At 33.7% G+C, this 23,340-nt stretch overlaps 2 protein-coding genes across 15 annotated transcripts in view; one reads left to right on the top strand and one right to left on the bottom strand.

The window, feature by feature from the left end:
- LOC111002621 (transient receptor potential cation channel trpm) overlaps nucleotides 1-23,340 on the top strand; it is a 133,011-nt gene that overhangs the window by 74,117 nt on the left and 35,554 nt on the right. For all 14 annotated transcript variants that reach the window (XM_045634462.1, XM_045634461.1, XM_045634466.1 and 11 more), the window contains 7 exons: nucleotides 3,743-3,825; nucleotides 7,186-7,342; nucleotides 7,646-7,859; nucleotides 9,066-9,225; nucleotides 13,351-13,487; nucleotides 18,465-18,621; nucleotides 21,828-21,975. In XM_045634462.1, the coding sequence (XP_045490418.1) occupies nucleotides 3,743-3,825; nucleotides 7,186-7,342; nucleotides 7,646-7,859; nucleotides 9,066-9,225; nucleotides 13,351-13,487; nucleotides 18,465-18,621; nucleotides 21,828-21,975 (1,056 nt within the window). The remainder of the gene's footprint in view (nucleotides 1-3,742; nucleotides 3,826-7,185; nucleotides 7,343-7,645; nucleotides 7,860-9,065; nucleotides 9,226-13,350; nucleotides 13,488-18,464; nucleotides 18,622-21,827; nucleotides 21,976-23,340) is intronic.
- On the bottom strand, nucleotides 10,027-14,129 carry LOC111002624. Its single transcript, XM_022272782.2, has 3 exons — nucleotides 13,730-14,129; nucleotides 10,798-10,984; nucleotides 10,027-10,187 (listed from the first exon to the last, which is right to left on the bottom strand). The coding sequence occupies exons 1-3, from the start codon at nucleotides 14,099-14,101 to the stop codon at nucleotides 10,027-10,029; spliced, it is 720 nt and encodes a 239-aa protein (XP_022128474.2). The 5' UTR covers nucleotides 14,102-14,129.

The raw sequence follows: 23,340 nt of genomic DNA, 5'->3' as shown, positions 1-23,340 counted from the left end.
GCAAAAAGCTGTCGCCGTGCAATGCTTCCGCGAGGGAACAGGGGTTCATGCATCTAAAAGAAGGGATGCCACATCCCTGCAAGCATTGTACCCGGCCTCCCCCAGCTTGATAAAACAGGGCGGATTCAAAATTCAAAATTTATTTATTCACTAGCGGATCCGACAGACGTTGTCCTGTCTACACGTCTTTAATTTCAAAATTTCAATTTTTAATAAGCCATTTTGATGAAAATTATTATACAAATGTTATGACAATATCTAACGATCCAGCACATGGTCACACACGACTTGATTTTTTTAAATTTTGGGACAGACTAAAATTAAAATTTGACACTGCGATGGTAGCGCCGTCTGTCGGATCCAATGTAAAACATTCCAAAATCAATCAATCAACAACTAATAAATTGAAAATTAATTAAAAAACATTGTCCAGCGGACAAAATTGTGAATCTAAACCATTCCCAGATCCCCTTGAACACACACAAAAAATTTCGTCTAAATCGGTCCAGTCGTTTAGGAGGAGTTCAGTCACATACACACGCACACAAGAAATATATATATTAAGATGTAGGTAACAATGTACACTTATGAACGTCAAAAAAAGAAATATTAAATGAATTTAATTTTTCATTTATTGCCAGTTCTCAAATCAAGGGCGTAGAACGGAAGAGAAGAACTGGCAATAAACTCTCCGCTACTCTTTTTAATTGGCCGATGTGAATGACCCTTGCTGAGCCATTTGACATGATTCGTGGCCTAGGACCGTGAGTTTTAACGGCTGATCGCGTGGTTGGATGTCGACAGGGCTAAGCTATTACTGTGTCCTACCTCGGGCGATTGTTGATGGCGCCGTGGGGTTTTAGTGGGCATGTAAGTAAGGGTACAGTAGCGAGTCCCACATATTCACCACCAGGCAACCCTGCCGCGGGAGGGTATGCGATTTTGTTTCCTTTGGAGTTGACTCTTGACTCATTGTCACACATTGAAACGCATTTTTGAGGATTCCTACAATAAACTAATACGTTTATGTACTATGTATTATTTTTGAGAGCTTCACTTAATTTTGCTGACAAGAGGAGAGGAAGATATATTTCAGTGAATCTGCTTATGTAATACTTGTATGGCCCATCATATTTCGCAACCCTAAAGTTTAATTTTTGGGATGTTCATATTTTAGTTAGTTAGGAAATTTGTTGAAGCGTGAAACTATGAACAAAGCAAGTTTTCTATGTCTGACATATTTTCTCCAAAACCAGCGCATAACTGTTATGAAACTGTACAACACAAAGAGAAATGATGTGCCAATATAATTCTGCAAGCCCAGGCCATTTGTGTCATATATTTTAATCAAGCTTTAGTTACTTTAAAAACGCCGCGAACGTCGAAATGGTTGAAGAAGTCGGTAATTACACTTGTTGGCATCGTCTCAGAGCCTTTAATTTGTATTTTTATTAACCTCTACGAATGTCATTTTAAATACAAAGTTTAAAAACTTAATTTAATTACTTTAATTTTTTCTTGAAGATACAGCTAACCGCTTTAATGTATTATAGCCAAAATACTTAAAAAGAATATGAATAAAAAATATTTTTTTGTTTGGATTTAGTAAATTACAAAACTGGACTGTCTGAAACATTCTTTGACTATCAAACAAACAATTAAAATATCTTTAAACAAGTATACTTATGAACGTCAAAAACTTAAATTAATTGTTAATTTAAATTTACTACCAGTTCGCAAGTCAAGGGCGTGGAGCGGGCAAGATCTTTGATGAAATATTCTTGATGAAATTAGACTGTAATTTTTTTTTAATTTTTGAGTGGTTCGTTTTATGCAAACTTCGATATTAAAAAATACCAATAAACATTACACAGTACACTACTGAAACTATTGACGGTAGAACAAAATTATTTACAGTTTTATAGAAGATTATATCTTAGTATTAATTTAATATCGGACTGAACGTTAGTCAAATACAAGACTCGTCACGAAGGAAAAAGAACAACAAATATGTAAATACAAGAGAGCAGAAAAGCAATAAGGCCGCCAGTCACCCTTCTTTTAATTTTTTTTTATAGAACAGGGGGCAAACAGGCAGGAGGCTCACCTGATGTTAAGTGATACCGCCGCCCATGGACACTCAATGCCAGAGGGCTCACGAGTGCGTTGCCGGCCTTTTAAGAATTTGTACGCTCTTTATTATGCCAATTGTATTATATTTCTGCAACGAAATGTTAATAAATATAATTAAAGCTTTCATTTATAAGCCAACATACCATTTCGTGTCTTGAAAATAGCTAACATCAATTTGAAATAACAAAAGTTTTACGAAGCTGCAGACATTCCACTTACATATTGTTTTGTATTCGCCAAGGCACAAGACATGACTCTTCAACACAAATTGTTTTCCTTTCATTTTAAATAAATTTAATCCAAGAGTTTTGTAATGTGTTTGTAATGTTGCGTTGGTATTTTAAGAATTTGATATATATAATTATCGTGATTTATATGTATTTTTCTTTTTCATGAGTCTGTTTTTAGTTTATTTTTGTTCCTGATTTAGTTAGATTTAATTAACTATTTATTGTGTATTTTTCTACTTGAAGAGATAAGCGATAGGGCCGCCAGTTACGCCTTTGCATTTAATTATATCAATTTTATTATATCTCTATATGTAACGAAGTGTTAAATGTATAATAATATATAAAAACTTATCTATAGAAGACTTATACCGGTAAAACTAACTATTTATGGACCCAAATTATACATAAACATAATATTTTTAAGTGCAAAGTCAGCAAAACCTCTCCTCATGTTAACGTAAACTTGTCTAAATATTTAATTAATTTACGAGTCCCTTAACGTTCCATTCCTAACCCAAATACATGTAGTCGTCAACAAAACACATCTAATTAAAAGCGAATTTATTTGCATAATATTGGCTCAGGTGTTTTAAATAATAAACAAATTGTAATAATTTTCTACTACTCTTCGATTTTTTAGATCAGTAATTAACCATTTAAATAATGCTTCGGTATTCATTATAATATCAACAACGGTTTGAGTTCTTTTCAGATATCGTGGTGAGAGAAAATTATTTGTTTCTATGTTTATTAAAGTTAACCGCATATAATGAAAGGGGCCATTTATTTTTGGACTCAAAACGGGACATTGGTTTAATGTAGGTCAAATAAAAAGTACTCAATTAAAAAAAAAATACTTTTAAGTATTTAGAAAAAGTTAGTTGCCTTAAAAGTTACGAATTGCAAAATGTACCCATAATGTTTAGTAATATTTAGTAGGTAATATAGTCATATATTTATGAGAATAACAAATTTGTTTTAATATAGCCGCTGAAAATTTCAAATAATAATGAAACTCTTGGCACGATTTTTTATATTCTACTGCTCAAATTTCGCGCGGTTTCTGAAAACAATTTGGCGCCCCACAGTTAATTTTGGGGACACCGGGACTCGTAATTGGAAAAAGGGGAAGTCTCGTTCAAAACGGGACTTCTAGTCACGTTATATATAATGCTTTATCAACAGTATGTGTTACAAACTATCTATTCTAAAACGCATGACAATTATGGTAAACATAAAACAAAAAAATATAATATTAAAGTTCCAATTTTGGACCTTACTAGTATTTTTTATAATTTGAAATTTACGAGTCTTCGTTATTAGAGTGTGAAATGAAACCTTCAAGAGGAGAAGTAACATGACATGTTTTTTTGTTTCAGAAAACCACACGTAGCTGGATTGAAAGCACTTTCCATAAACGCGAGTGTAAATGCTTCGTTGCCAGCGCCAAGGACGAGCATGTGTGAGTTACCTTACATTTACTCTTTCAACGAGCTGACCAATTCTTAAAAGACCGGCAACGCACTCGCGAGCCCTCTGGCATTGAGAGTGTCCCTGGGCGGCGGTATCACTTAACATCAGGTGAGCCTCCTGCCCGTTTGCCTCCTGTTCTATAAAAAAAAACGAACTTCGTATCGCTTATCAGTCTAATTAAAGGCATTACAAATTAGTTGAAGTTAGTTGGGATTTTATGAAAGTAACGCAATATAAAATAAATATTAAATTCTCCCAATTGTAACTTCGATATCGTGTATTGAAGTATCAGCAGTAGTTGTATTGAAGTTGACATATTTTCTTTAGTTTACACAAAAATCTGTAAGCACGCACAGGTGACTCTAAAAAGTAAGTTAATACAATTTACAGACTTAATCAAGTGAGCATTTTGCCCGTTTGCCTCTTATTATATACAAAAAACAATACTCACTTTGATTCCAAATATTCCCAATTATTCCATACGTATTGTCTTATTAAACACCAGCAGACTCGGCCAAGCATTGCTGTGGCTAAGATTTTTGTTATATTACATAATCATAAACTATTCAAGGGAAACAGTACGAAAACTTATGTGAAAGGTAGAAAGCTTATGTGTAACGTTGGTATTTTTAACACAGCGCCAACTGTTACAATTGTATCAAGTAATAAACAATTATTTACAATAAAATAATATTGCGAGTATAAATTGAGATGTAAGCTATCCTATCTTTGAGGTTAGATCAAATTGCACACGGTGTGCAGATTTGATGGATATTGGTTCGGTAGTTTGGAGTCCATAGCGGAGAAACAACGTGACACGTAATTTATATATATTAAGATAAACATTAAACATGTATGTCTTATGTCAAAATTATTTTTATTTCTATTAGTATGAACTACTTATCCTCATTAGAGGGTAAATAGTTTATCTCGTGGCATTTAGAAAACTTAATTATTATATATAATTTACTAAAAATGAAAAGAGAATTTGAATTCAAATGATGAAATTTTTTATGTAAATCGCTGATATAAGAATAAACAAAATGCAAATCCGACCAAATGAAGACGGACATAAATGTTTTCTTCTCTACTTATCACGTTATGAGAAAAGTTTGACATTTCCATTTTCAATATAAGTTTAAGGCATCCCTGCGGTAGCTGGAAATACGGGGTTCATTTACAATTATGTTATAAGATAGACCCCAGGCTTTCCGATAGACCGATCTTACAAGTCGAAACTGTCAATTTGTGAGAAGAAAATTAGTTACCTGTTTTCCTTCAAGTCAGATGGAGGTTTGATGTTTTTGTTACCTGCGTATAGATATGTGTTATTTTTTTATTTTATAACGGTGAATTAATGTTAAAAGAAGCAGACTCCTTGCGTCGTACTAGACATCAAATGCTTGTTTTCTAATATAAAAAGGTTTCAAGATACTCGATGGATATGTTGCTGTAATACCTTCGGCGAAATAAAGCGCACATTATTTTATACATGTTTATACATATTTAAGATAACATGGCACATGTTTGGAAATAACTGAGGAAGCGATTATCATATTTAATTTTAACTGTCAAAGGTGGTGCGAGTCTATACTTTAAGTCTATTTGTAAATATTTTAATTTATTACTGTTAACATTGCCATGTTTTTTCTGTGTATGTTATTTTGTATGCGAAATAAATCAAAATTTTACACCACAAAACATTACAGATTACTCTAATGCAGCCGCAAACATAGAAGTAAATAATATAAAAGACACACATCATCGCGAAACGAAATGTATGTAGTATATAGTATGCAAAAAGATAACCACCTTGTCATTTGAGATCACAGCAGCTCTTTTTCACCTTTTTTATGATGGCAATATTGGTAGACAGTTATCTTCGGATACTTGATATGATAAAATCTAAATCATGTGAATAAATGATATGACGCGATACAAATAATAATTATTAGAGATTACCACACATAACATACATTTCCTGGGTCATCGGGGTCAGATTTTATTTTTCTCGTTATGTTTGTGGTTAACTCGCGTACAACAATAGAATATATGCGAAATAATTAAATGCTTATTGGTATGAAACGATGCTAGATTAATGCAATAGATATGTTGAAGAGATTGCCTGCAATGATTATACTCTCGGGGCGTAACACCAACAATTAAGGAAATCGCCACGATTTTAAAACTAAGAAACTCTGTCTTAGCAAAATGTATAACCTTGGCTCGTACAATATCATTTAAGAAATTAGTCATAGATATCCGAATTTATCAAAGTTTATCGTATTTAAATTCAAACTGAACGAATATATACAAGTTTTATCGTACTAAAGAAGGCTGTCATACTTTTGTCGCTCTTATTCAACGAAATCTGTACCGTCCCTAGTGTAAACACGTCGTGCCTTTTCATTTCGCACAAAAATATATGAATTTAAAGGTAGAGTAATATATTTGGGCCTCGCCCTAAAAGCTTTATTGGTCTCTGTTGACTCAGAAACTTCAAAGATTAAAACTTTTCGGCTTAAGGACAACTGCTTCCGTTTTTACAGTTATTAATACGTTATGTGTACCTTCTTCCTTCATAAAACCTCCTAAACATACTTTATAAATATATTTTTGAACCAGTAATAATTTCAAGTATTACCACTTGTGGTGACTGGTCGAACTTGAATTCGTGTATGCGGTGATGTTAGTTATTTCAACTATGTATTTGCGTGTTGTTCCCACGACTATGTAAGTGCGCGTTCCTATTTCACCATACCTACTACTATTTACTAATTACTTAAGATGTCATGTGGAAAATAGTGTAATGGTTGCAGCTCCTTACAACTATTGTGTAAAACAAAAAACTTGGCTATTAAAAAGAGTAATTTATTGCTAGTTCTTCTTGTTCCTTCTACGTCCTTGATTTGAAGTGGCAGTGAAAATAAAAACACAGATTAAACCATGAAACTGCTCGTAAATTCGTGTGAAGGCTTCATTATAAAGCTAAAAAGATTCGAAGTTTTACTAGTCGCCAGTATAGGAGACCGAAGAGATGGCAGCTATCTCGGACAAAGAATTAGATAAGCTATTCAAAGGGGGAAGGCTGCAACTTTCTTAGGAAACTTTCTTAAGGGAATCCTTTTAATAATATATTTTAGTTACCACATATATTTTTTAAGGTTTTTAGCTTTAGATTCAAGAAACAATTTTGAACAGGTTCTTTTGATAATTGTTTATTGAAACTCGGAATTCAGAATGATAGAAGGTCATTTTTTTTAAGTGATCCTATTTTATATGCAAAGAATTCGCCACAAAACATACATATACAAAAATTTCTTACTAAAAATGAAAATCAAATTTCTAGATGTTGGTGTGGCCTAAGCAAGACCGCGCACGGTGCCAACATCGCCATTGGCCCTGTTGGTGAAGCATGGGTGCCCATAAAGCATACTCAGCCATCACCAACAGATGCCTATGGCACGGTGGAGTTCCAGGGAGGACCACACCCTACGAAAGCACAGGTATATTTTAATGAACTTTATAAAACGTGTATCACAACAACGTATTTGTGTGTGTGTATACGATTTTAAATATAAATGTGAAGAAAATTAAATTCCATCAAAATATCTACGAACAAACAATTATTTAAAAAGAAAGCCCGACAACGCAATTGCAAGTTCTCTGTCAATATAAGTGTCCATGGGCAGCAGTATCACTTAACATCAGATGAGCCTCCGACAAACAGCTCAATTACATTCAAAAAACAAAAATATTCAACGCGATGGTCCTAGATAAATAAATATTAAACAAATCGTAATTTTCAGTATGTCCGTCTATCACACGATACACGACCGGAGCTAATAGTCCAACTGCTCACACGAGAATGGGCGTTGGAAAGGCCAAAACTGCTCATCACCATCCAGGGTGGGAAGGCCAATTTCGACCTTCAACCCAAGCTGAAGAAAGTCTTGAGGAAAGGTCTTCTGAAAGCTGCGAAGACCACAGGTGCATGGATATTTACTGGAGGCACCAACACAGGTATCCATAACTTCGATCATATTAGATAATACAAAAGTAACATCAAATGCAGAACATATACTTTCTACTTATAAACAAAAGAATAGACGACGCTTCCAGGATCAGCTTTGTATAAAAATACATCATACTATCTGATACTCTTTGTATGAAAAGTGAGTTTCCGAATGAGACTTCTCTTCTCTTATCTTCATGATATTGACAAAATAGTGCATATAGTAATCCAGTTCAATGCCTACTGTCAGTAATCTTATAACGTTTTTATTTATTACGCGATTTCAGTCCCTCGTATAACACGATATTCCCCCCATATAACGCGGGGATTTCCTAAAATACGCTGGTTTTCATACAGCTTTTATCTGTATTGTGAAATTAATAATATATACTTATTTCGGTCAAAATATAGTTTTTTCTTAATGGAATTAATCCCCTTTTACGAAAAAGTTACGTGAATCATTTGTACATAACGCGTTGTATGGATGAAACAATGCAAAAATACTCATACAACGCGTTTCCTATAGAGATTACTTTACACTATAAAATTATCTCTTTACTTCTCAAAAGTTATGATTGAAAATGAAATAGCACTGGTGATGGCATAGATAGCGTTACTCGAAACAGCATTGTATAATTAAGAAATTAAACTTTCCTTGCTCAACTTGCTAGAGGCATTCGGTCGACTTAACACACTTTCTTGGCCATTATTATTATCTTGGAAGTTTTCATTTGGTCTTAAATTTAATTGAACATTTACATAATTTTCCTTACATACGCTACTGCACATATATCCTACAGATATACAAAATTTTCAAACCTTCACCACTCGATTCGAGTTCTTTACAGGAATCGAGATTTTTTTTTATAATATCAATTTAAATTACTTATAAACATTTAAATAATATATAGGATTATGCTACCATGATAAGCGGGGCATTGATTAAAAAATTTTGGGAACCAAAAAATGTATTAGTTTTTAGAGCTTCCGTTGACTGCGTGAAAGGTTACGCAAATACAAAAATGGTGTGATTTTAAATTTGAATGTACAATACATGGAAAGATTATTAAGACATTACCGAAATTGGAATATGATAGACAGGGGTATAAAGTAAACTAAATAATTCAACGGCTTCATACGCTAGAATTACGAATACGTAACCGTTCACCGTTCATTTCTGTATTTTTCTGATCCAATTATTTCTGTCCACCCAGGTGTGACCCGGCAAGTCGGTGATGCTCTGCAGTTAGAGAGGTCACAGCGTGCTGGTCGCGTGGTCAGCATTGGTATAGCGCCCTGGGGCATCGTTGAGGGCGCAAATGAACTCATTGGCAGAGGAAGAGATGTCCCCTACCACGCTATGGCATCTCCTAGGTAATAAATTTGTAATAATAATAATAATCTTTATTTATTTTCTCACAAAACTTCATACATGATAAGTTACAACTATTTATTAATGTATGTAAATAATTGTCATTCTTCTTTTGAGGGATAGTTATTGTTTATGTGAGACTGATGCCTGCTAAAGGTTGAGCACCTGTGTTACAGGTCATCAGGCCTCCACCACTTCGGATCGACAAAAGATAATAAATAAATAGAGAATAGACAATTATGGTTATACTTAGTAGGTTGTAACGTTAACAAAATAAGAAAATATTATATGTGTTTAAGTATATTATTTGTGTTTAAGTGATGAAGTAAGAACGAAGGCCAATTGTATATTTGTTGAAGACAAATATCAATAAAATATTTCACTTCTATTTTGATTTATAAAGGTGGTGACTGAAATTGTATATTCGCTCGATGTGAGCTCATTAAAAGTCGAATATTCGGCATGTTAGTACATCGAGCCGAGCAGCTCGATACGAACGCCGAGCGCGCTCCACTCGGCTGTCGGTTTTTTGGCGAATACCTTTGATGATTACATTACAAGTCTGTCGTCACCACCTCTACGTCCGCATTTTGACTGCAACTGTAGATTGGATGGAGCACAGGCGAATCGCGAATGTTCAGGTGATGTGAGTATGCTCTATGTATATTCACATCGAGCGAAAAGTCGATGTCAGTCGCCTTAAGTCAAATAAAGTTTGCAGTTTATTGATACATGTATTCTCTACGGATGAAAGTTGCTATGTACTAGTATGATATATCTAATATTATAAATAAAACAATATATTATATAATAGTTTCCGATTTAATTGGGTCCGGGGATGTCAAAACTGTAAAGGCACTTAGGGAGTCAGTTTGTGCCTGGTACAGGACGTCATTGATGAGTTTTTCAGCCAAAATTCTTGTGTTAGCGGGAAGAGCGCGAAGCTTTGCTGCGACGTTGAATCCTGAAAAGCAAAGAAATGTTACACAAAGTATTATGCAAAAGGTTATCGTTACCATGGTAACTATATAAAAATATCGTTTCTACAAACATGGTTCTCTATTTAGTCCATGTTTTAATGTATTTCACTCCAGGCAACCGCTTGTAACTCTATAAAGCGAAATTCCCGCTCCTAATGGAGTACTGTTCTCACATCTGGGCGGAAGCTCCCCAGTAACATTGATACTTTTTAAGGCGGTTTTTGCGAGCACCACCACTATGTGGAACCAGCTGCCCACTGAAGTATTTCCGAACCAATTCGACTTAGGGTCCTTCAAGAACACTTGCAAACCTTCTGTCAATGTGAGTGACCATGGGCGGCGGTATCTATACATCCTCCTGTTCCAAAAATAAATAAATTAATACAAAAATGCCATATGTAGAACCGAGCAACTTTACAATTCAATTGGCAATATCCGATAATGTCATTCCATCGTCCCGAAAATTGCGAAAGAAAATATTGAATTATCTTATCATACTTGAATGGCTTCCAAACGAGAGATTTGAAGAATTTATTTTCCATAAAAAAACTAAATGCCTATACATAAAAAAACGATTTACTAAAAATACCTTACCTATTGCGTCATATTCATCTTTGAGTTCTCCCCCACATATTTTCTTATCGTAAATATCCTGGTAAAAATTCTGTGGGGTTTGTACGTCGATAATGGAATCCGACGTATAGTTCGGATATACAATTGCTGATTCTTCATAATTATCAGATGTTATCACTTCCGGATTTTCTTTTACCACTTCACTTTCCTGAAAATAGTATATTTCCTTTTTTATATGGTTATCCATTCCAATATTCGTAGGCATTATGTATTAAATGGATTCATCCTTGCCAAAGTTATATTTATTGTCCAAGATTATCCTTTTTATTGTTAATTCAACTTTTCTTTTTATTTTATATGTTTATTATATATACATGTATTTATGTTTGTGTTTCTTATATACTTTTTTTTAAATTTCTTGTATGTGTTTGTAAATGAATAAATAAATAGAAATTAATGTTGGATCTGCTCTTAAAGAAATACTTTTTTATTAATATGGCTATATTCGAACCACGCCTTGAGGCTGGCATAAAAATACAATTTGCTGGAAAACACTGCTATGCTCGTAGAATAACGATTGTCCATTTCAGTGATTCCATAAGGCAACGTGACCGAAATAAATCCCGATTCTCATATGTGAATCCAATCTCTTTATACTAATTATTTAGGCTTTTTAGGCCTTCCTCTCATACATTTATTTAATACTATATGCTTGCTACATTTTAAAAAGTTTATTAAATTTCAAGAACATTAGTTAGCCGTATTAAGGATTGGGTTCCTCAAAAGAAGCGTACGTTTGTATTATTTGTTGTTTTATTAGGTAATTGTGTCTTGCAAATGATAACATACAGTTAACTGTTGGCGATACTTATAGGATAAGGGCCTGTTTCACAATGTATGGATAAAGTAACAAATAGCTATGCAATACATAAATTATTCGAAATATAAAAGTTCCAAAGAAGATACTTCGCGTTTGATGACGAATAGCGCTAACTGACAGTCGTGAAACGCAATACTGTTTATCCTACCAATAAGTTATAAATAGCTTATTTGTAACTTATCCAGACAATAAGTAATAAATAGCTTATCCGGACATTGTGAAACAGACCCTTAATACTCTCCGACGTCATCTTGCCTTTAAGAATTGTATCAACTCCCATTTCCGAAAAATAACCAGCTAAAGCTTACGTTAAATAAATCTTTATTTTCTAGCTGTATAAGACATTCTACTAATAGTTCAAGTTTCTTTGAAAACCCATTAATCCTTTCCCGTGGAAAGCTGTAATGGATTATCGCATAATAATAATTTCCTAAGGGACGTTGCGAACACGAAAATGATACCTCAACCTCGAAACCTACATACATCTACACTATAGAGAAGCGAAAATACAATTTCTTGTAAATCTGTTTTGTTCTTTAGAAATTTCGCCCGCAGCAGACTTCATTTTCATTTTATTTATTTCAGATTTAGGTAGCATTTCCATGCGATATCGTCCATCTCCGACATTTTACAATTTTTTTTAATGAAAAACATAGCCTTTGTTAGAAGTTTTGCAGTCTTCATTCAATATTTTGTCTACGTTGTCTACGTCTACTTTTTAGATTTCTGATAAATTAATGGTTATTAAACAATGTTGGCAAGAGCAGTTCTTTAGCGTGCGAATTATTCCTGAGGTCAGGGGTTCCAACCCCGGCTTCGCACCTATTGAATTTCTATATCATTTAACATTAAACGGTGAAGTAAAACATCGTGAGGAAACCGACTTGCCTTAGACGCAAAAAGTCGACTGCACGAGTCAGGCACACGCTGATCGTCTACTTGCCTATTAAATTGACATTATCGCGAAACACATTCAGGAATATGAGACCTCAATGTTTCCTTTGAACAACTTTGTTTATTTATTGGTAAGAAAATAAAAGTGTGTCTGACAAATAGCGTGACATCTATAAGATATTCACGAATTGGATTTGTGTTGATCCATAGCAATCTAAACTTCTAACATTGCATTGACGAATTCTTCCTTTGTGAGTTTTAGAATTAAATTATATTAGAAAATACCTCTGCTGCTTCTTATTCAACATCTATTGTTTTTCCACGCTTATGTATGACAGAGTCTATAGAATTTTATTGTTACTTTAAGTTATATAAAATATCTGTGTGATGGTTTTAGTTACTCACCAGCCTCATGAGTACGAATCAATTTGCGAGAAATCAAACCCATAGGCATTGAGTGATAAGAGATTAACAACTCAATTATTTAAATTCAAGAATAATTTATGTAACAAAATGTACACTTATGAACGTCGAAAAGGCTTCTAATGCGTAGAACGGAAGAGAAGAACTGGCAATAACCCATCCCCCACTTTTTAATCGTCAAGTTTTTAGTAAAAAAATATTTTGTGTGTTGACATTGTTATAACCGCCATTTGTATTGTTCTTATTTATTTATTTATTTACATAAATATATTTATTATCCTTTCAGACATGTATGTACTTCTGTTCATACAATGTGTTTTCTGTTCATCAAATGTTTATTGAACAGTGCTTTTGTAAATAATTGTTTATTTTTTTAGATCGAAACTGGCGGTGCTGAACAATCGCCATGCCTACTTTCTACTTGTGGACAATGGTTCAGTTGGGAGATATGGAGCTGAAATCGTATTAAGAAGAAAATTAGAAAAGTACATAGCTGCACAAAAACTTCATCCGTGTAAGTATTTTTATATTTTGTGTATTGATGGTGCCTTATATATTAAACTGTACATAAATAGACAAAAAACTTATCAAACATTAGAGGCGCGATATTTAAAAGATACAGGTTCACTTATTCGCAATAGCTAAAGACATTGCATACCTACCAAATAACAAGAATAAAAAAATTAAAAAAGTACGAGAGATAACAATTTTTTTACCCACAAAATGTTTGATGTATGCAAGATTTGCTATACTTACCGTTTGCCATTTCACCTTTTTGTTCTCTGTATCTTCGAATACGAAAGATAACAGGTTATAGTACCAAAGGCATGGCTCGTACACTTCATTCGGGTTCTGCGCGTGACGTAAGCTATACTGGACTTTAAGGTACTCCCGTCGTACGCACGATCGCAAACTCTCAATTTTCCTACAAACATGGACTCTCGTTGCTTTTGCGTCGTATTCGTTGACTAGCTTCGTCAAGCGACAAATAGCTTCGTCTCTTTTCTTCTTCTGCTTGTACTCAGGACTACGACGATCCCATAGACACGGCGATTCTTTATACATACGTAGAAATTGTTTTAGTAGATTCCTAGAGAAGATTAAGTTACTTCGTTTTTCGTCCGACATTTTGTTTTGCGTACGTCAAGCTGCGCGACGCGCGGGTCACTGTACGTTTGGCTTGGCCTTGCTTAGGGCTCCCCGCCCCCTCCTACGCTTCCCCTCGACTCCCGCTCGATCCGTACAATTTGCTTGATATAACGTGCGATGACTATTATTCCGTACCAAGTTTGTATTTCAGAAAAAGATTAAGCTGCAAATTTTATTCTCAAGCAATAACACATTTAGGAATTCTATAAATGCAACTACCGATGATGAAAATATTTATATATTTTACAACAATATATATTTTATTATTTTAAGTTTTTTTTTACTGTTTGTTTAGTGTTTTATTTATATTAAGTTTGAAATTTTTGTTGTAACATGTCTGAAAATATTTTGACGTCATATTTTTTGTATTTCTCTAGCATACATGAAGTTTTACAAATAATATAGTATGTTTGAACGATTTTATGTTTGAATACCTAAAAAGCTAGGTTTCTGAAACGTATTCAGTGATGTGAAATATTTGCTCACATTTAATAAATTATTATTCTATTTCAAACGTATCTAAATTTAAGCGAAACTGTTTCTAGTATTCACACAAGCTGGAATATAAAATAAATACCGTATTTTCGTTATCCGTAATTTATACATCTTTCATGAAATAGAGCTTAGATTTTGTCGAAATTATTTTCATATTTACTCATAGAATTCGTATTAACATAAAGGAATATCGTTTATTTTATGTTATTTTTATTTATTATGTATTATATTTATATCCATCAATGTATTATTGTAGACGGTTTTGTACCCGCGATATCTAAAATACCTCGAACAGCCCGCGTTTGCAGCACATGAATCCGAGAGTGATACAATTATAGCGGTCATACAATTTTTGAAACCATTTTTTATCGTACGAAACTGAAGTATATTTTGAAGCTAAATACAAGCCTCAAAATATACTTCAATTTCGGCACAGGAAAAGCCTAAGCAATTCTGTCCCATTCTTTATTTGTTTTTCTGTTTAGAGTGTGTATTTAGTCAGAAAATTCTATTTCTAGATAATTAAGCAATTTCTATATAAATATGGCTTTTTTGTCGCTTAAGATTTCCCTTTAAAGGTGCATAAAGATCCAATTTCAAGGATGACAATAGTAAACAAAAGCCTCTGGTGGACATCATCCCGTATTAACGGCTATAAAGGGGATTTGCCCATTGTGACGATGAGAAATTCTTACGGAACACTGAATTTCACTGACGCTTTCAACCATTTTATGGTTCAGCGGCTTTAGATTAACTAAATATTGTATAGTATAATTGTTTTAGGTTATGAAACGAATATATATTTGCCTGATAGTTCATTTAAAGAGAAATTGCAATAATAATTTGATTAAGTAACACTGATAGTGAGCGGTACAGCCACTAGGAAAGCCAAGTTTTACTTGACTACCTGTAATTAGCTAACAGAGATAACATCAACTTTAGTAAAATCATTAAACAGACAAAATACAGAATCTCTTAATCAAGGATTTTAAAGTGCCTTTGCAAAGAAATATGGCCGATCAAATGTAAAGAAAAGAAAACATTGTTAAAAGCAAAAAAAAACTTATTCCCATAATCCATTCATTTCCATCCGATGTAGTGTATTCCCTGCTTGCAAAAGTTGTGGTGGCAATGTGGGGCACAACGCACCCGTCTATTAGTTACAATCTGTTTGGCACTCGCATTTTAGTATTTCCCCCTAAGATAGTTCATACATTTTTATTTCTTAACATAAATTTAAAATGAAGTCTATTTAAAACTCAATTGGCCTACAGGCTTCAACGAATGATCGCTGAGATTATAGGTTCTAAAAAATCCATTGGTGCACAGCCCCCGGCTCGAACGGGGCAGGAAAAAACATCGTGAGGCAAGCTACCTAAGACCCAAAACGTCGACGGCGTGTGTTTAGACGTAAGAGCTTTCCTATAAGACAAATGAACCGATATAGAATCACGCCCCAGCCTAGTAAAGTTGTGGCGCCATTGCTTATTTTGACGTGACAACGTCTTATAATTCGATGCAGCCGGCACGCACGAAAAAACAATGACTCATGCTCGTTACCTCGCAGCGCGGCGTTACTTCTGATGCGTTCCATTTAAAGCTTGAAGTGCAAGCGTATTTATGCGCACAAATTAATGTAACTTGATCAATTCAAGTGTGATTTCCATATACCTCCTCTATATCCATACAAAATATCTATCAAACAAATAAAATTAAACTTTTCTACGTTCAACTATCGTCAGTAAACCGACTTTACAGACAACCGATTTCTTTTATAAAAAATACGCTCTCAGATAAGAGGTATTTCAATAAAGGTATAAAATTTTGTGGTGACCATTAAAAAGTTAAAATTACAGTAGTAGTAAAAACATTTATTCATTAACACCCCTATAAAGAACCATAGATAAAATTTGAACACGCCTTTACCTTCGACATAAAAATTGCATTTTTACGGCTTTTTTACGATAAAACGAAAATCGAAACATCTCCAAGACATAAAATTGATTGCGCGGATAGTGTTCAACGCCTGTATAAAAAGATTTCTTTTTTATACAGAACTGCACAACTGTAGCCTATTGGAGGGCCTGTCTAGGAGATAACTATTTAATCTCCGCCTGGAAAAGTTTTATTAAAAAAAACGTGAATGCTTTACAAATTATATTTTTTCGCGTAACAAAATAAAAATGTCTTTCGTTCGCCTTATCTTACGTTTGTAAAAAATACTATAGAAAAAAGGCACTTTAAGATTTATTATAACTAAAGAAGTTAAAGTTTATTTAAATATCGCAAAAAAGCAAAAATGTTGCTATAGCTACTTTCACGGTGTCGGTTTTTTTGACGGTATACTCACGCATCGTAAAAATTTGCTCTCATACTTTATAATGACTAACGTGCCAAAAGAAGTATAACTTCAATAATAGTCGAAATTGATTAAAACTAGTAAAAGTTTTGGTCTTGCATTCTTTGCAATGACTTAACATTGTAAGGACATTTGAATTAATTCTTATTCTGTCTGTTATTGAGTATCTTTACGTCATCTTTACGACAGCTCCAATTTTTGGTATTCTAATGCATCCATAAATGACGATTCAATATCTTTTTAGACGCCAAAGTGGCAATTTCTATCGACATGTAAATTTATCGATTTTTCTTGATCCAATGGCATTGGGTAGAGATGTGGGGTCACTCTGCTGCATCTACCACATTTACCACGTGTTCAGAGACGTTGTTCAGATTAATACCGGAAGCTGGGTTTCACCTCGACGTCCGTCGTTCAACTGATTGCTTTTTAAAGATGTTTTTGTTTTTCTCTATATGGAATCATAATTATATAATTGATATATTAATAATGGACGGAAGTTAAATCTTCATATTTTTATATACATAATTTATCATTAGATACTTTGACTCTAAGTACGGCTAATAATTAAATAAAATTATTCAGAAAATAGGGACGTTTATTAACGTTGAAGATTGGGGACTAAATGAAATGGAATTTGCAATCCATTTGAGGGATGTAAAATTGGCCGAAATTTTTTAAATTACCGCATAATTCTAATAGAATTCTGTTATGACATTCCTAATTAAACTTAATACTTCATAATATGGAATTTCGTTGAATTGTTAATATAAACATTAGTATTGAAATTTGAAAGCGTAGGTAACCTCCAAAGCAATAAATAATTTGGAATGGTTTGGCACAAAAGTCCGTAAGTCGAAATGTATTCAGGAAACGGATCCAAATATTGTCTAGCCTATCGTGAGTTTAAGTTACTTCGTATGGTCATAATGATCATTTTGCGGCGGCCTTATCGCTAACAAGCGATCTCTTCCAGGCAACCCTAGTAAAAAAAGAATAGAAAATGATGAGTGCAAGAAGTGCATAACCAGAAGTTATATATAAAAAACAAAATAAATTTATATTAATCTATAGAACCTTAATTTATTAATAACTATATATATTATTATAATTTCAAGTACCTAAGTTGGAAAAAATCTACCATCAGCGCGCTTTTCTGGCGTGCGCTGCTAAAACCGGTAGATTACCACATATGATGGAAATGTTTATCTTAAATAGACAAAGTCCTAGTCCTTAAAAGCCAGCTTTTGATATACCTACATGTATATGGATATATTTATATCATATAGTTTTGTTTAACAAAACTTCTGTAACAGATTCATCAAATTAAAATGTTTTGAGTACTTATAGAATCTTGGCCAGCGAAAAGCTGACATAAGTTGATGGATATGAAACTATGATTACAAAAAGCTAAATTTTGCCAGAAAGTTCCTGCAATATTCCGCTTTACAAACTCGAATCAATGATTTTCCATTTTTATTGTTCCAGATACCCATTCATCGACTCCAGTCGTGTGCTTAGTAATAGAAGGAGGAACAAACACAGTACGAGCTGTGCTGGAATACGTCACTGACACGCCACCAGTTCCTGTTGTGGTGTGCGATGGAAGTGGACGAGCTGCAGACCTTATAGCATTCGTGCACAAGTGAGTAAAACTTGTACAGTGCCAGCTTAGTGTTAGTATGGAACTGCGTATTATCAGGTTATTAAGACAATTTGGTTTCGCCGTGGAAAAGTGTTCAGAGGTTGTTGTTCCTCGAGGCAGAATACGAAGTTCAGAATATGCAGTTTTTGCTGCATAGCACCACTATGTGAATGCCCACTGAACTATTTCCAAACCAATTTAACTTGGAGTCTTTAAAAAAAGAGTACCAAAAAAAAAACAAAAAAAAAACTCTAAACTCTAACTCTAAAACTCTTCGTTTTCTCTGTGGAATCTATGCAAAAAGGAACCACAAAGATTGTTTGCAGATACTCATAATACGCAGAGGAAGCATGGGTATCCAGCTAGTTCATAAAGTAATTTTCCGACTTAATCTTCAACAAAAACTGATTTAAAGGTGAAATGAGTCTTTTGTCTTCGGCTTCAATGGCTACAGACAAAAGAAACTTATTACAACCATCTTTTATCGGAAGCTAATAACGGGAATGTTTCAGGAACAGAGGGATTTGGAAATTTAAGATTGTCTATACTTTATTATTCCCTTTATTATATATGTATAAAATTGGGTATATTCCATATATTGGAATTGTTTAATACGTTATTTTCAAAACGGTTTTACATCTATTTTTTACGTGCGATCGAAGCCAGATCTTATATCTTAGGGGTAAAAATCATCTGCCAAATTGGCATCTTTCCAACCACCGCGCGTTGAGCAAACAGTTTTGTACATAGGTTTTTATGTGTGTAAATTATGGAGACAAATGGTACTACCAGCGAATAGCTATCGTTACTTTTATTTTTATTATTATTTAATAAGAAGCAAAATGAGTGTCAACTGATATTCCAAACAAGAAAACATTTATTCCTTAGGGTCTGAATTGTGGTCAATAAATAAAAGTAATACTCTAAAGCTTTTTCTTGGAGAGGCCAACGCGCAGCCAATGCTTCATCCAGTGATGTTGGCTTTAGAGTCCGTTCTCTAAGGACAACGTTAGACAATCAATTTCAGAATCAAAAAGAACTTATTCTGGTTATATGGCTTTTAGGAAATTATACATAACATACTAAACAATAAAAAACAATGAGATGACCAGTAATAGATAGGTTTACTCAGAGATAGTCGATTATCTATTTGCGTGTTGTTACGAGAATGTAAGTGCGTGCTCTGCTCATATTTCACCTCCTGCTGATAGATGATCTTTGACGATCTGACAGAAGAGAGAGAGAGAGAGAGAGAGAAATCTTTGTTTTTAATTTATATTATTATTATTAATTACTTAAGATGTCTTCTCTTCCGTTCTACGCCCTTGATTTGAAAATTGGCAGTAAATGTAAAATTATAATCATTCAATTTATAAGTGTATTATGTTATCTACATTAATAAATAATTTTTGTTCTCTTCATGAATAAATATATAGGTGTTGTTGAAAAGTTTATACATACAAGTATTTATTGTATTAGTATACATTACTTTTAGGCAATTTGCTCAAACATAGTACTAGTTGTTTCGGGTTGGACTTAGAAATCATATATGTACAATCAATCTTTAATTAATCGATTGTTTTTTTAGCATGAAGTAGCATGTAGTTCGTGTATATGATTTCTATATAGTTACCGTTGTTTCATTCTAAACCTAAAAACCTAATTATGACTAATTTTTCAAAGTTTAATTTAATTATAGTTTACAAAATAATATTTTTTATCAGTGACTAAAATTATGTTTTAGTTACCATAATTTGATTACATTACAAACAATTTGTGTCGGTAATATTCTACCTGTGAAGGCAGAGTACCTACGCCTAAGACATGTCGTTTCAGATCCTATCACAGCTCTTTGTCGGTATTCCCATTTAACTTTGTGTACAAAGTTAAAGTTACTACACAATTTTGCTCCCACACGCCTTCAGAGAATATACAAGAAGCGTAAATAACGCCTGACTGCGATTAACTTCAGACTTGTATAATCCTTCTGCGTCAGAGTAGAACTTGGCGGTTAGGTTTAACCACAGTTTATAGCTTGGATTAACAGAGATCTGACAGATATAATGTCAGATGTAGCTCATACGATCTGGTGTTCTTACATATATCTAAAATATATGCAGGATAAACTAAGTTTCACGATATCATTAAAAACTCGGTAATAATAATAAAAAGTCGGAAGAAATTAAACTAATAAGTTTATTACAACTCCTACAACACGATTTACTAGAACGTGGTTTGGGTCTACCGCTTTATAGGGGATTTAAAGATAAAAATCGTACAAAACCTGAGTAAGGTACTAGCGTTACATATATCATATTTAATTTAATTATCATAGTACGTGAAAGTCGGAACTCGTGTTTTAAAAGCTCTTTTATCTTCCTTTACTATGTTAATATGGAACAAAGAATATACAGCAAAATTTTAAAGTAGAACGCGAATATGACTGGCAAAATAGTTAGCATTTTTGTTTAAATTTTTAAAAACCGCATCATATTTTTACTCTAGTTTCGTGGAGTTTATGATACTACGCCAAGAACTGATAGGTGTGTGGTACTTTAAAATGTTAATTATTTAGACCTTATCAGCTAGTATCCAAATTTTTAGATGATTTAGATGATAAAGTGTCGACAAATCTACGATAAGTCATTAGGTACGAGACTACTAATAAGACACGAATTAAGAAGAATATTATTTAACATTAGGAATCCAAACTAGGATTGTTAATATATGTTGAAAATATCAACCAAAACGCTCATCCTTTTAATAATCCCCAACATGTTTTTGTATGTAATAAGAGGCAAACGGGCATGGCTCACCTGATGTTAAGTTATCACTTCAACGTTCAACATCCGGTGAGCCATGCACCGCCGCCCATGGACACCCGCACTGCCAGAAGGCTGGCAAGTACGTTGCCGGACTTAAAGTACGTTGCGTTTGTTTGAATTGTTTGAACCAAGTCGAATTGGTTTGGAAATACTTCAGTGGACAACTGGTTCCACATGGTCGTGGTGCGAGGCAAAAACTACCAGTTATGGAACGACGGACGTCAAGGCTATACGCATGATATTTTCTGTTCTGCCTTGACGTCCGATAATGAAACACAGCTGTTTAAAATTGCTAAAAGCGTATCAAAGCGACACCCTGGAAACAAGATTTGCCCAAAAACTAACTGTTTTATTATATTGTGCCGATTGATTTCATTTTAGATACGCATCAGAAACGGGGGAACAGACAGTCCTGGAGTCGATGCGTGATTACCTGATAAGCACCATACAGAAGACGTTCGAAGTGGGGTTGCAGCAAGCTGAGTGCTTGTACAGCGAACTACTACAGTGTACGAGAAAGAAGAATCTGGTAACTTATTTTTTACTCAATTATTCACACCCATAGAGGTTCGCCTAACCCAGTGAGGCCACATTGGATGGTAAAATTAATTAAATTAAAGACATTCAAAATATACATGTAGATTGTCCGTCAGCTCAAGGTACATAATGTATATGTCACAGCCAAATAGCTCAATACAAAGAGTTAAACTGTTAATTGAACGGATCATTAAGCGAGTGGGCTGCGATATATATGTTACATGGAGAATATGTTAGGTCCTGAGATATCATATCTATTTTTTGTAAGTAAATTCATCCGTTCTGCAGGGACTAAAACGTAAGTCTACATATGGTTTATTGTATGATCCAGATTGCATTAAAGTACCTACATAGATTAAAATCTATTTGAATCTCACAACAGCGATAGCACTATAACTTCTAAAGATACGAGTGAATTTAATTTTTATTACAAAGCACGTAAGGCATACAATTTCGTGCACCTGTATTGTGGAAATTGCAAACTTTGTTGAGAGGTAATATGAACTTTATTTTGTTCAAATAGAGTTCAATTTTAATTGACGTCGTTTTCGCTAACGTTGCAATCCAAGTTAAATTAGGAGATTCGAAAACAGGTCATCTTTTTCCATTAGATAATCCTTGCAACCCTCTTTCATACGTTTTTACGATAATTGACAGTTCCATTAGGAACCGTCCGATCTCTGATCCCTGTCACAAGGAATACTGTGGGTTAACCGTGACTCTGAACCAGGTCAGGTTAAACCATGGGAATGAAGCGTCTACTTCAAGGTCTTCCTGCGTCGAATAAACCCGATTCTTTAGAACCTTATTGATTTATTGTACGTTCATAAGTGTACATTATGTTACCTATATGAATAAATACATTTCGACTTTTGACTTTTATTGTTAAAAGCTGGCGAACTATCGACACATTGAACATTTGTGCAATAAAAATAAAATATAATATTTAATTTGACCAACACAAACATGACAAACAAGAATTAAAAAATGTGTGTGTACTTATGTACACGCGTTAGAAGTTCTTCCTACACTTGGGTTTAGCAAGAGAGACCGAGTGGTGTTTAATGGGTGCGGTAAGGATAGAATATGAGAACAAAGAGGATTTATACGTAATTGGATGACGTGAAGAAATAAATTTAAATTTTGAATTTTATTGTATATTTTTTATACACATGTTCCATAATTTCTACACATAAAGCAATAACTGAACCCAACCCAATCTCGATCCAGTAATCATTGCGGCTGTAAACTTTCGGGAACTTATAATTTCGCATTTATATAAATTTTTTTTTATTTTTTTATTTTGGTACCTAGTTAACAAATATTTGTTAACTAGCTACCAGTCTGCGTAAATTTC

Source organism: Pieris rapae, chromosome 3 (assembly GCF_905147795.1).
Source record: "Pieris rapae chromosome 3, ilPieRapa1.1, whole genome shotgun sequence".
Lineage (NCBI taxonomy): Eukaryota > Metazoa > Arthropoda > Insecta > Lepidoptera > Pieridae > Pieris > Pieris rapae.
Note: the sequence above shows the minus strand (reverse complement) of the source record. Positions and strands in the feature narration are given on the sequence as shown.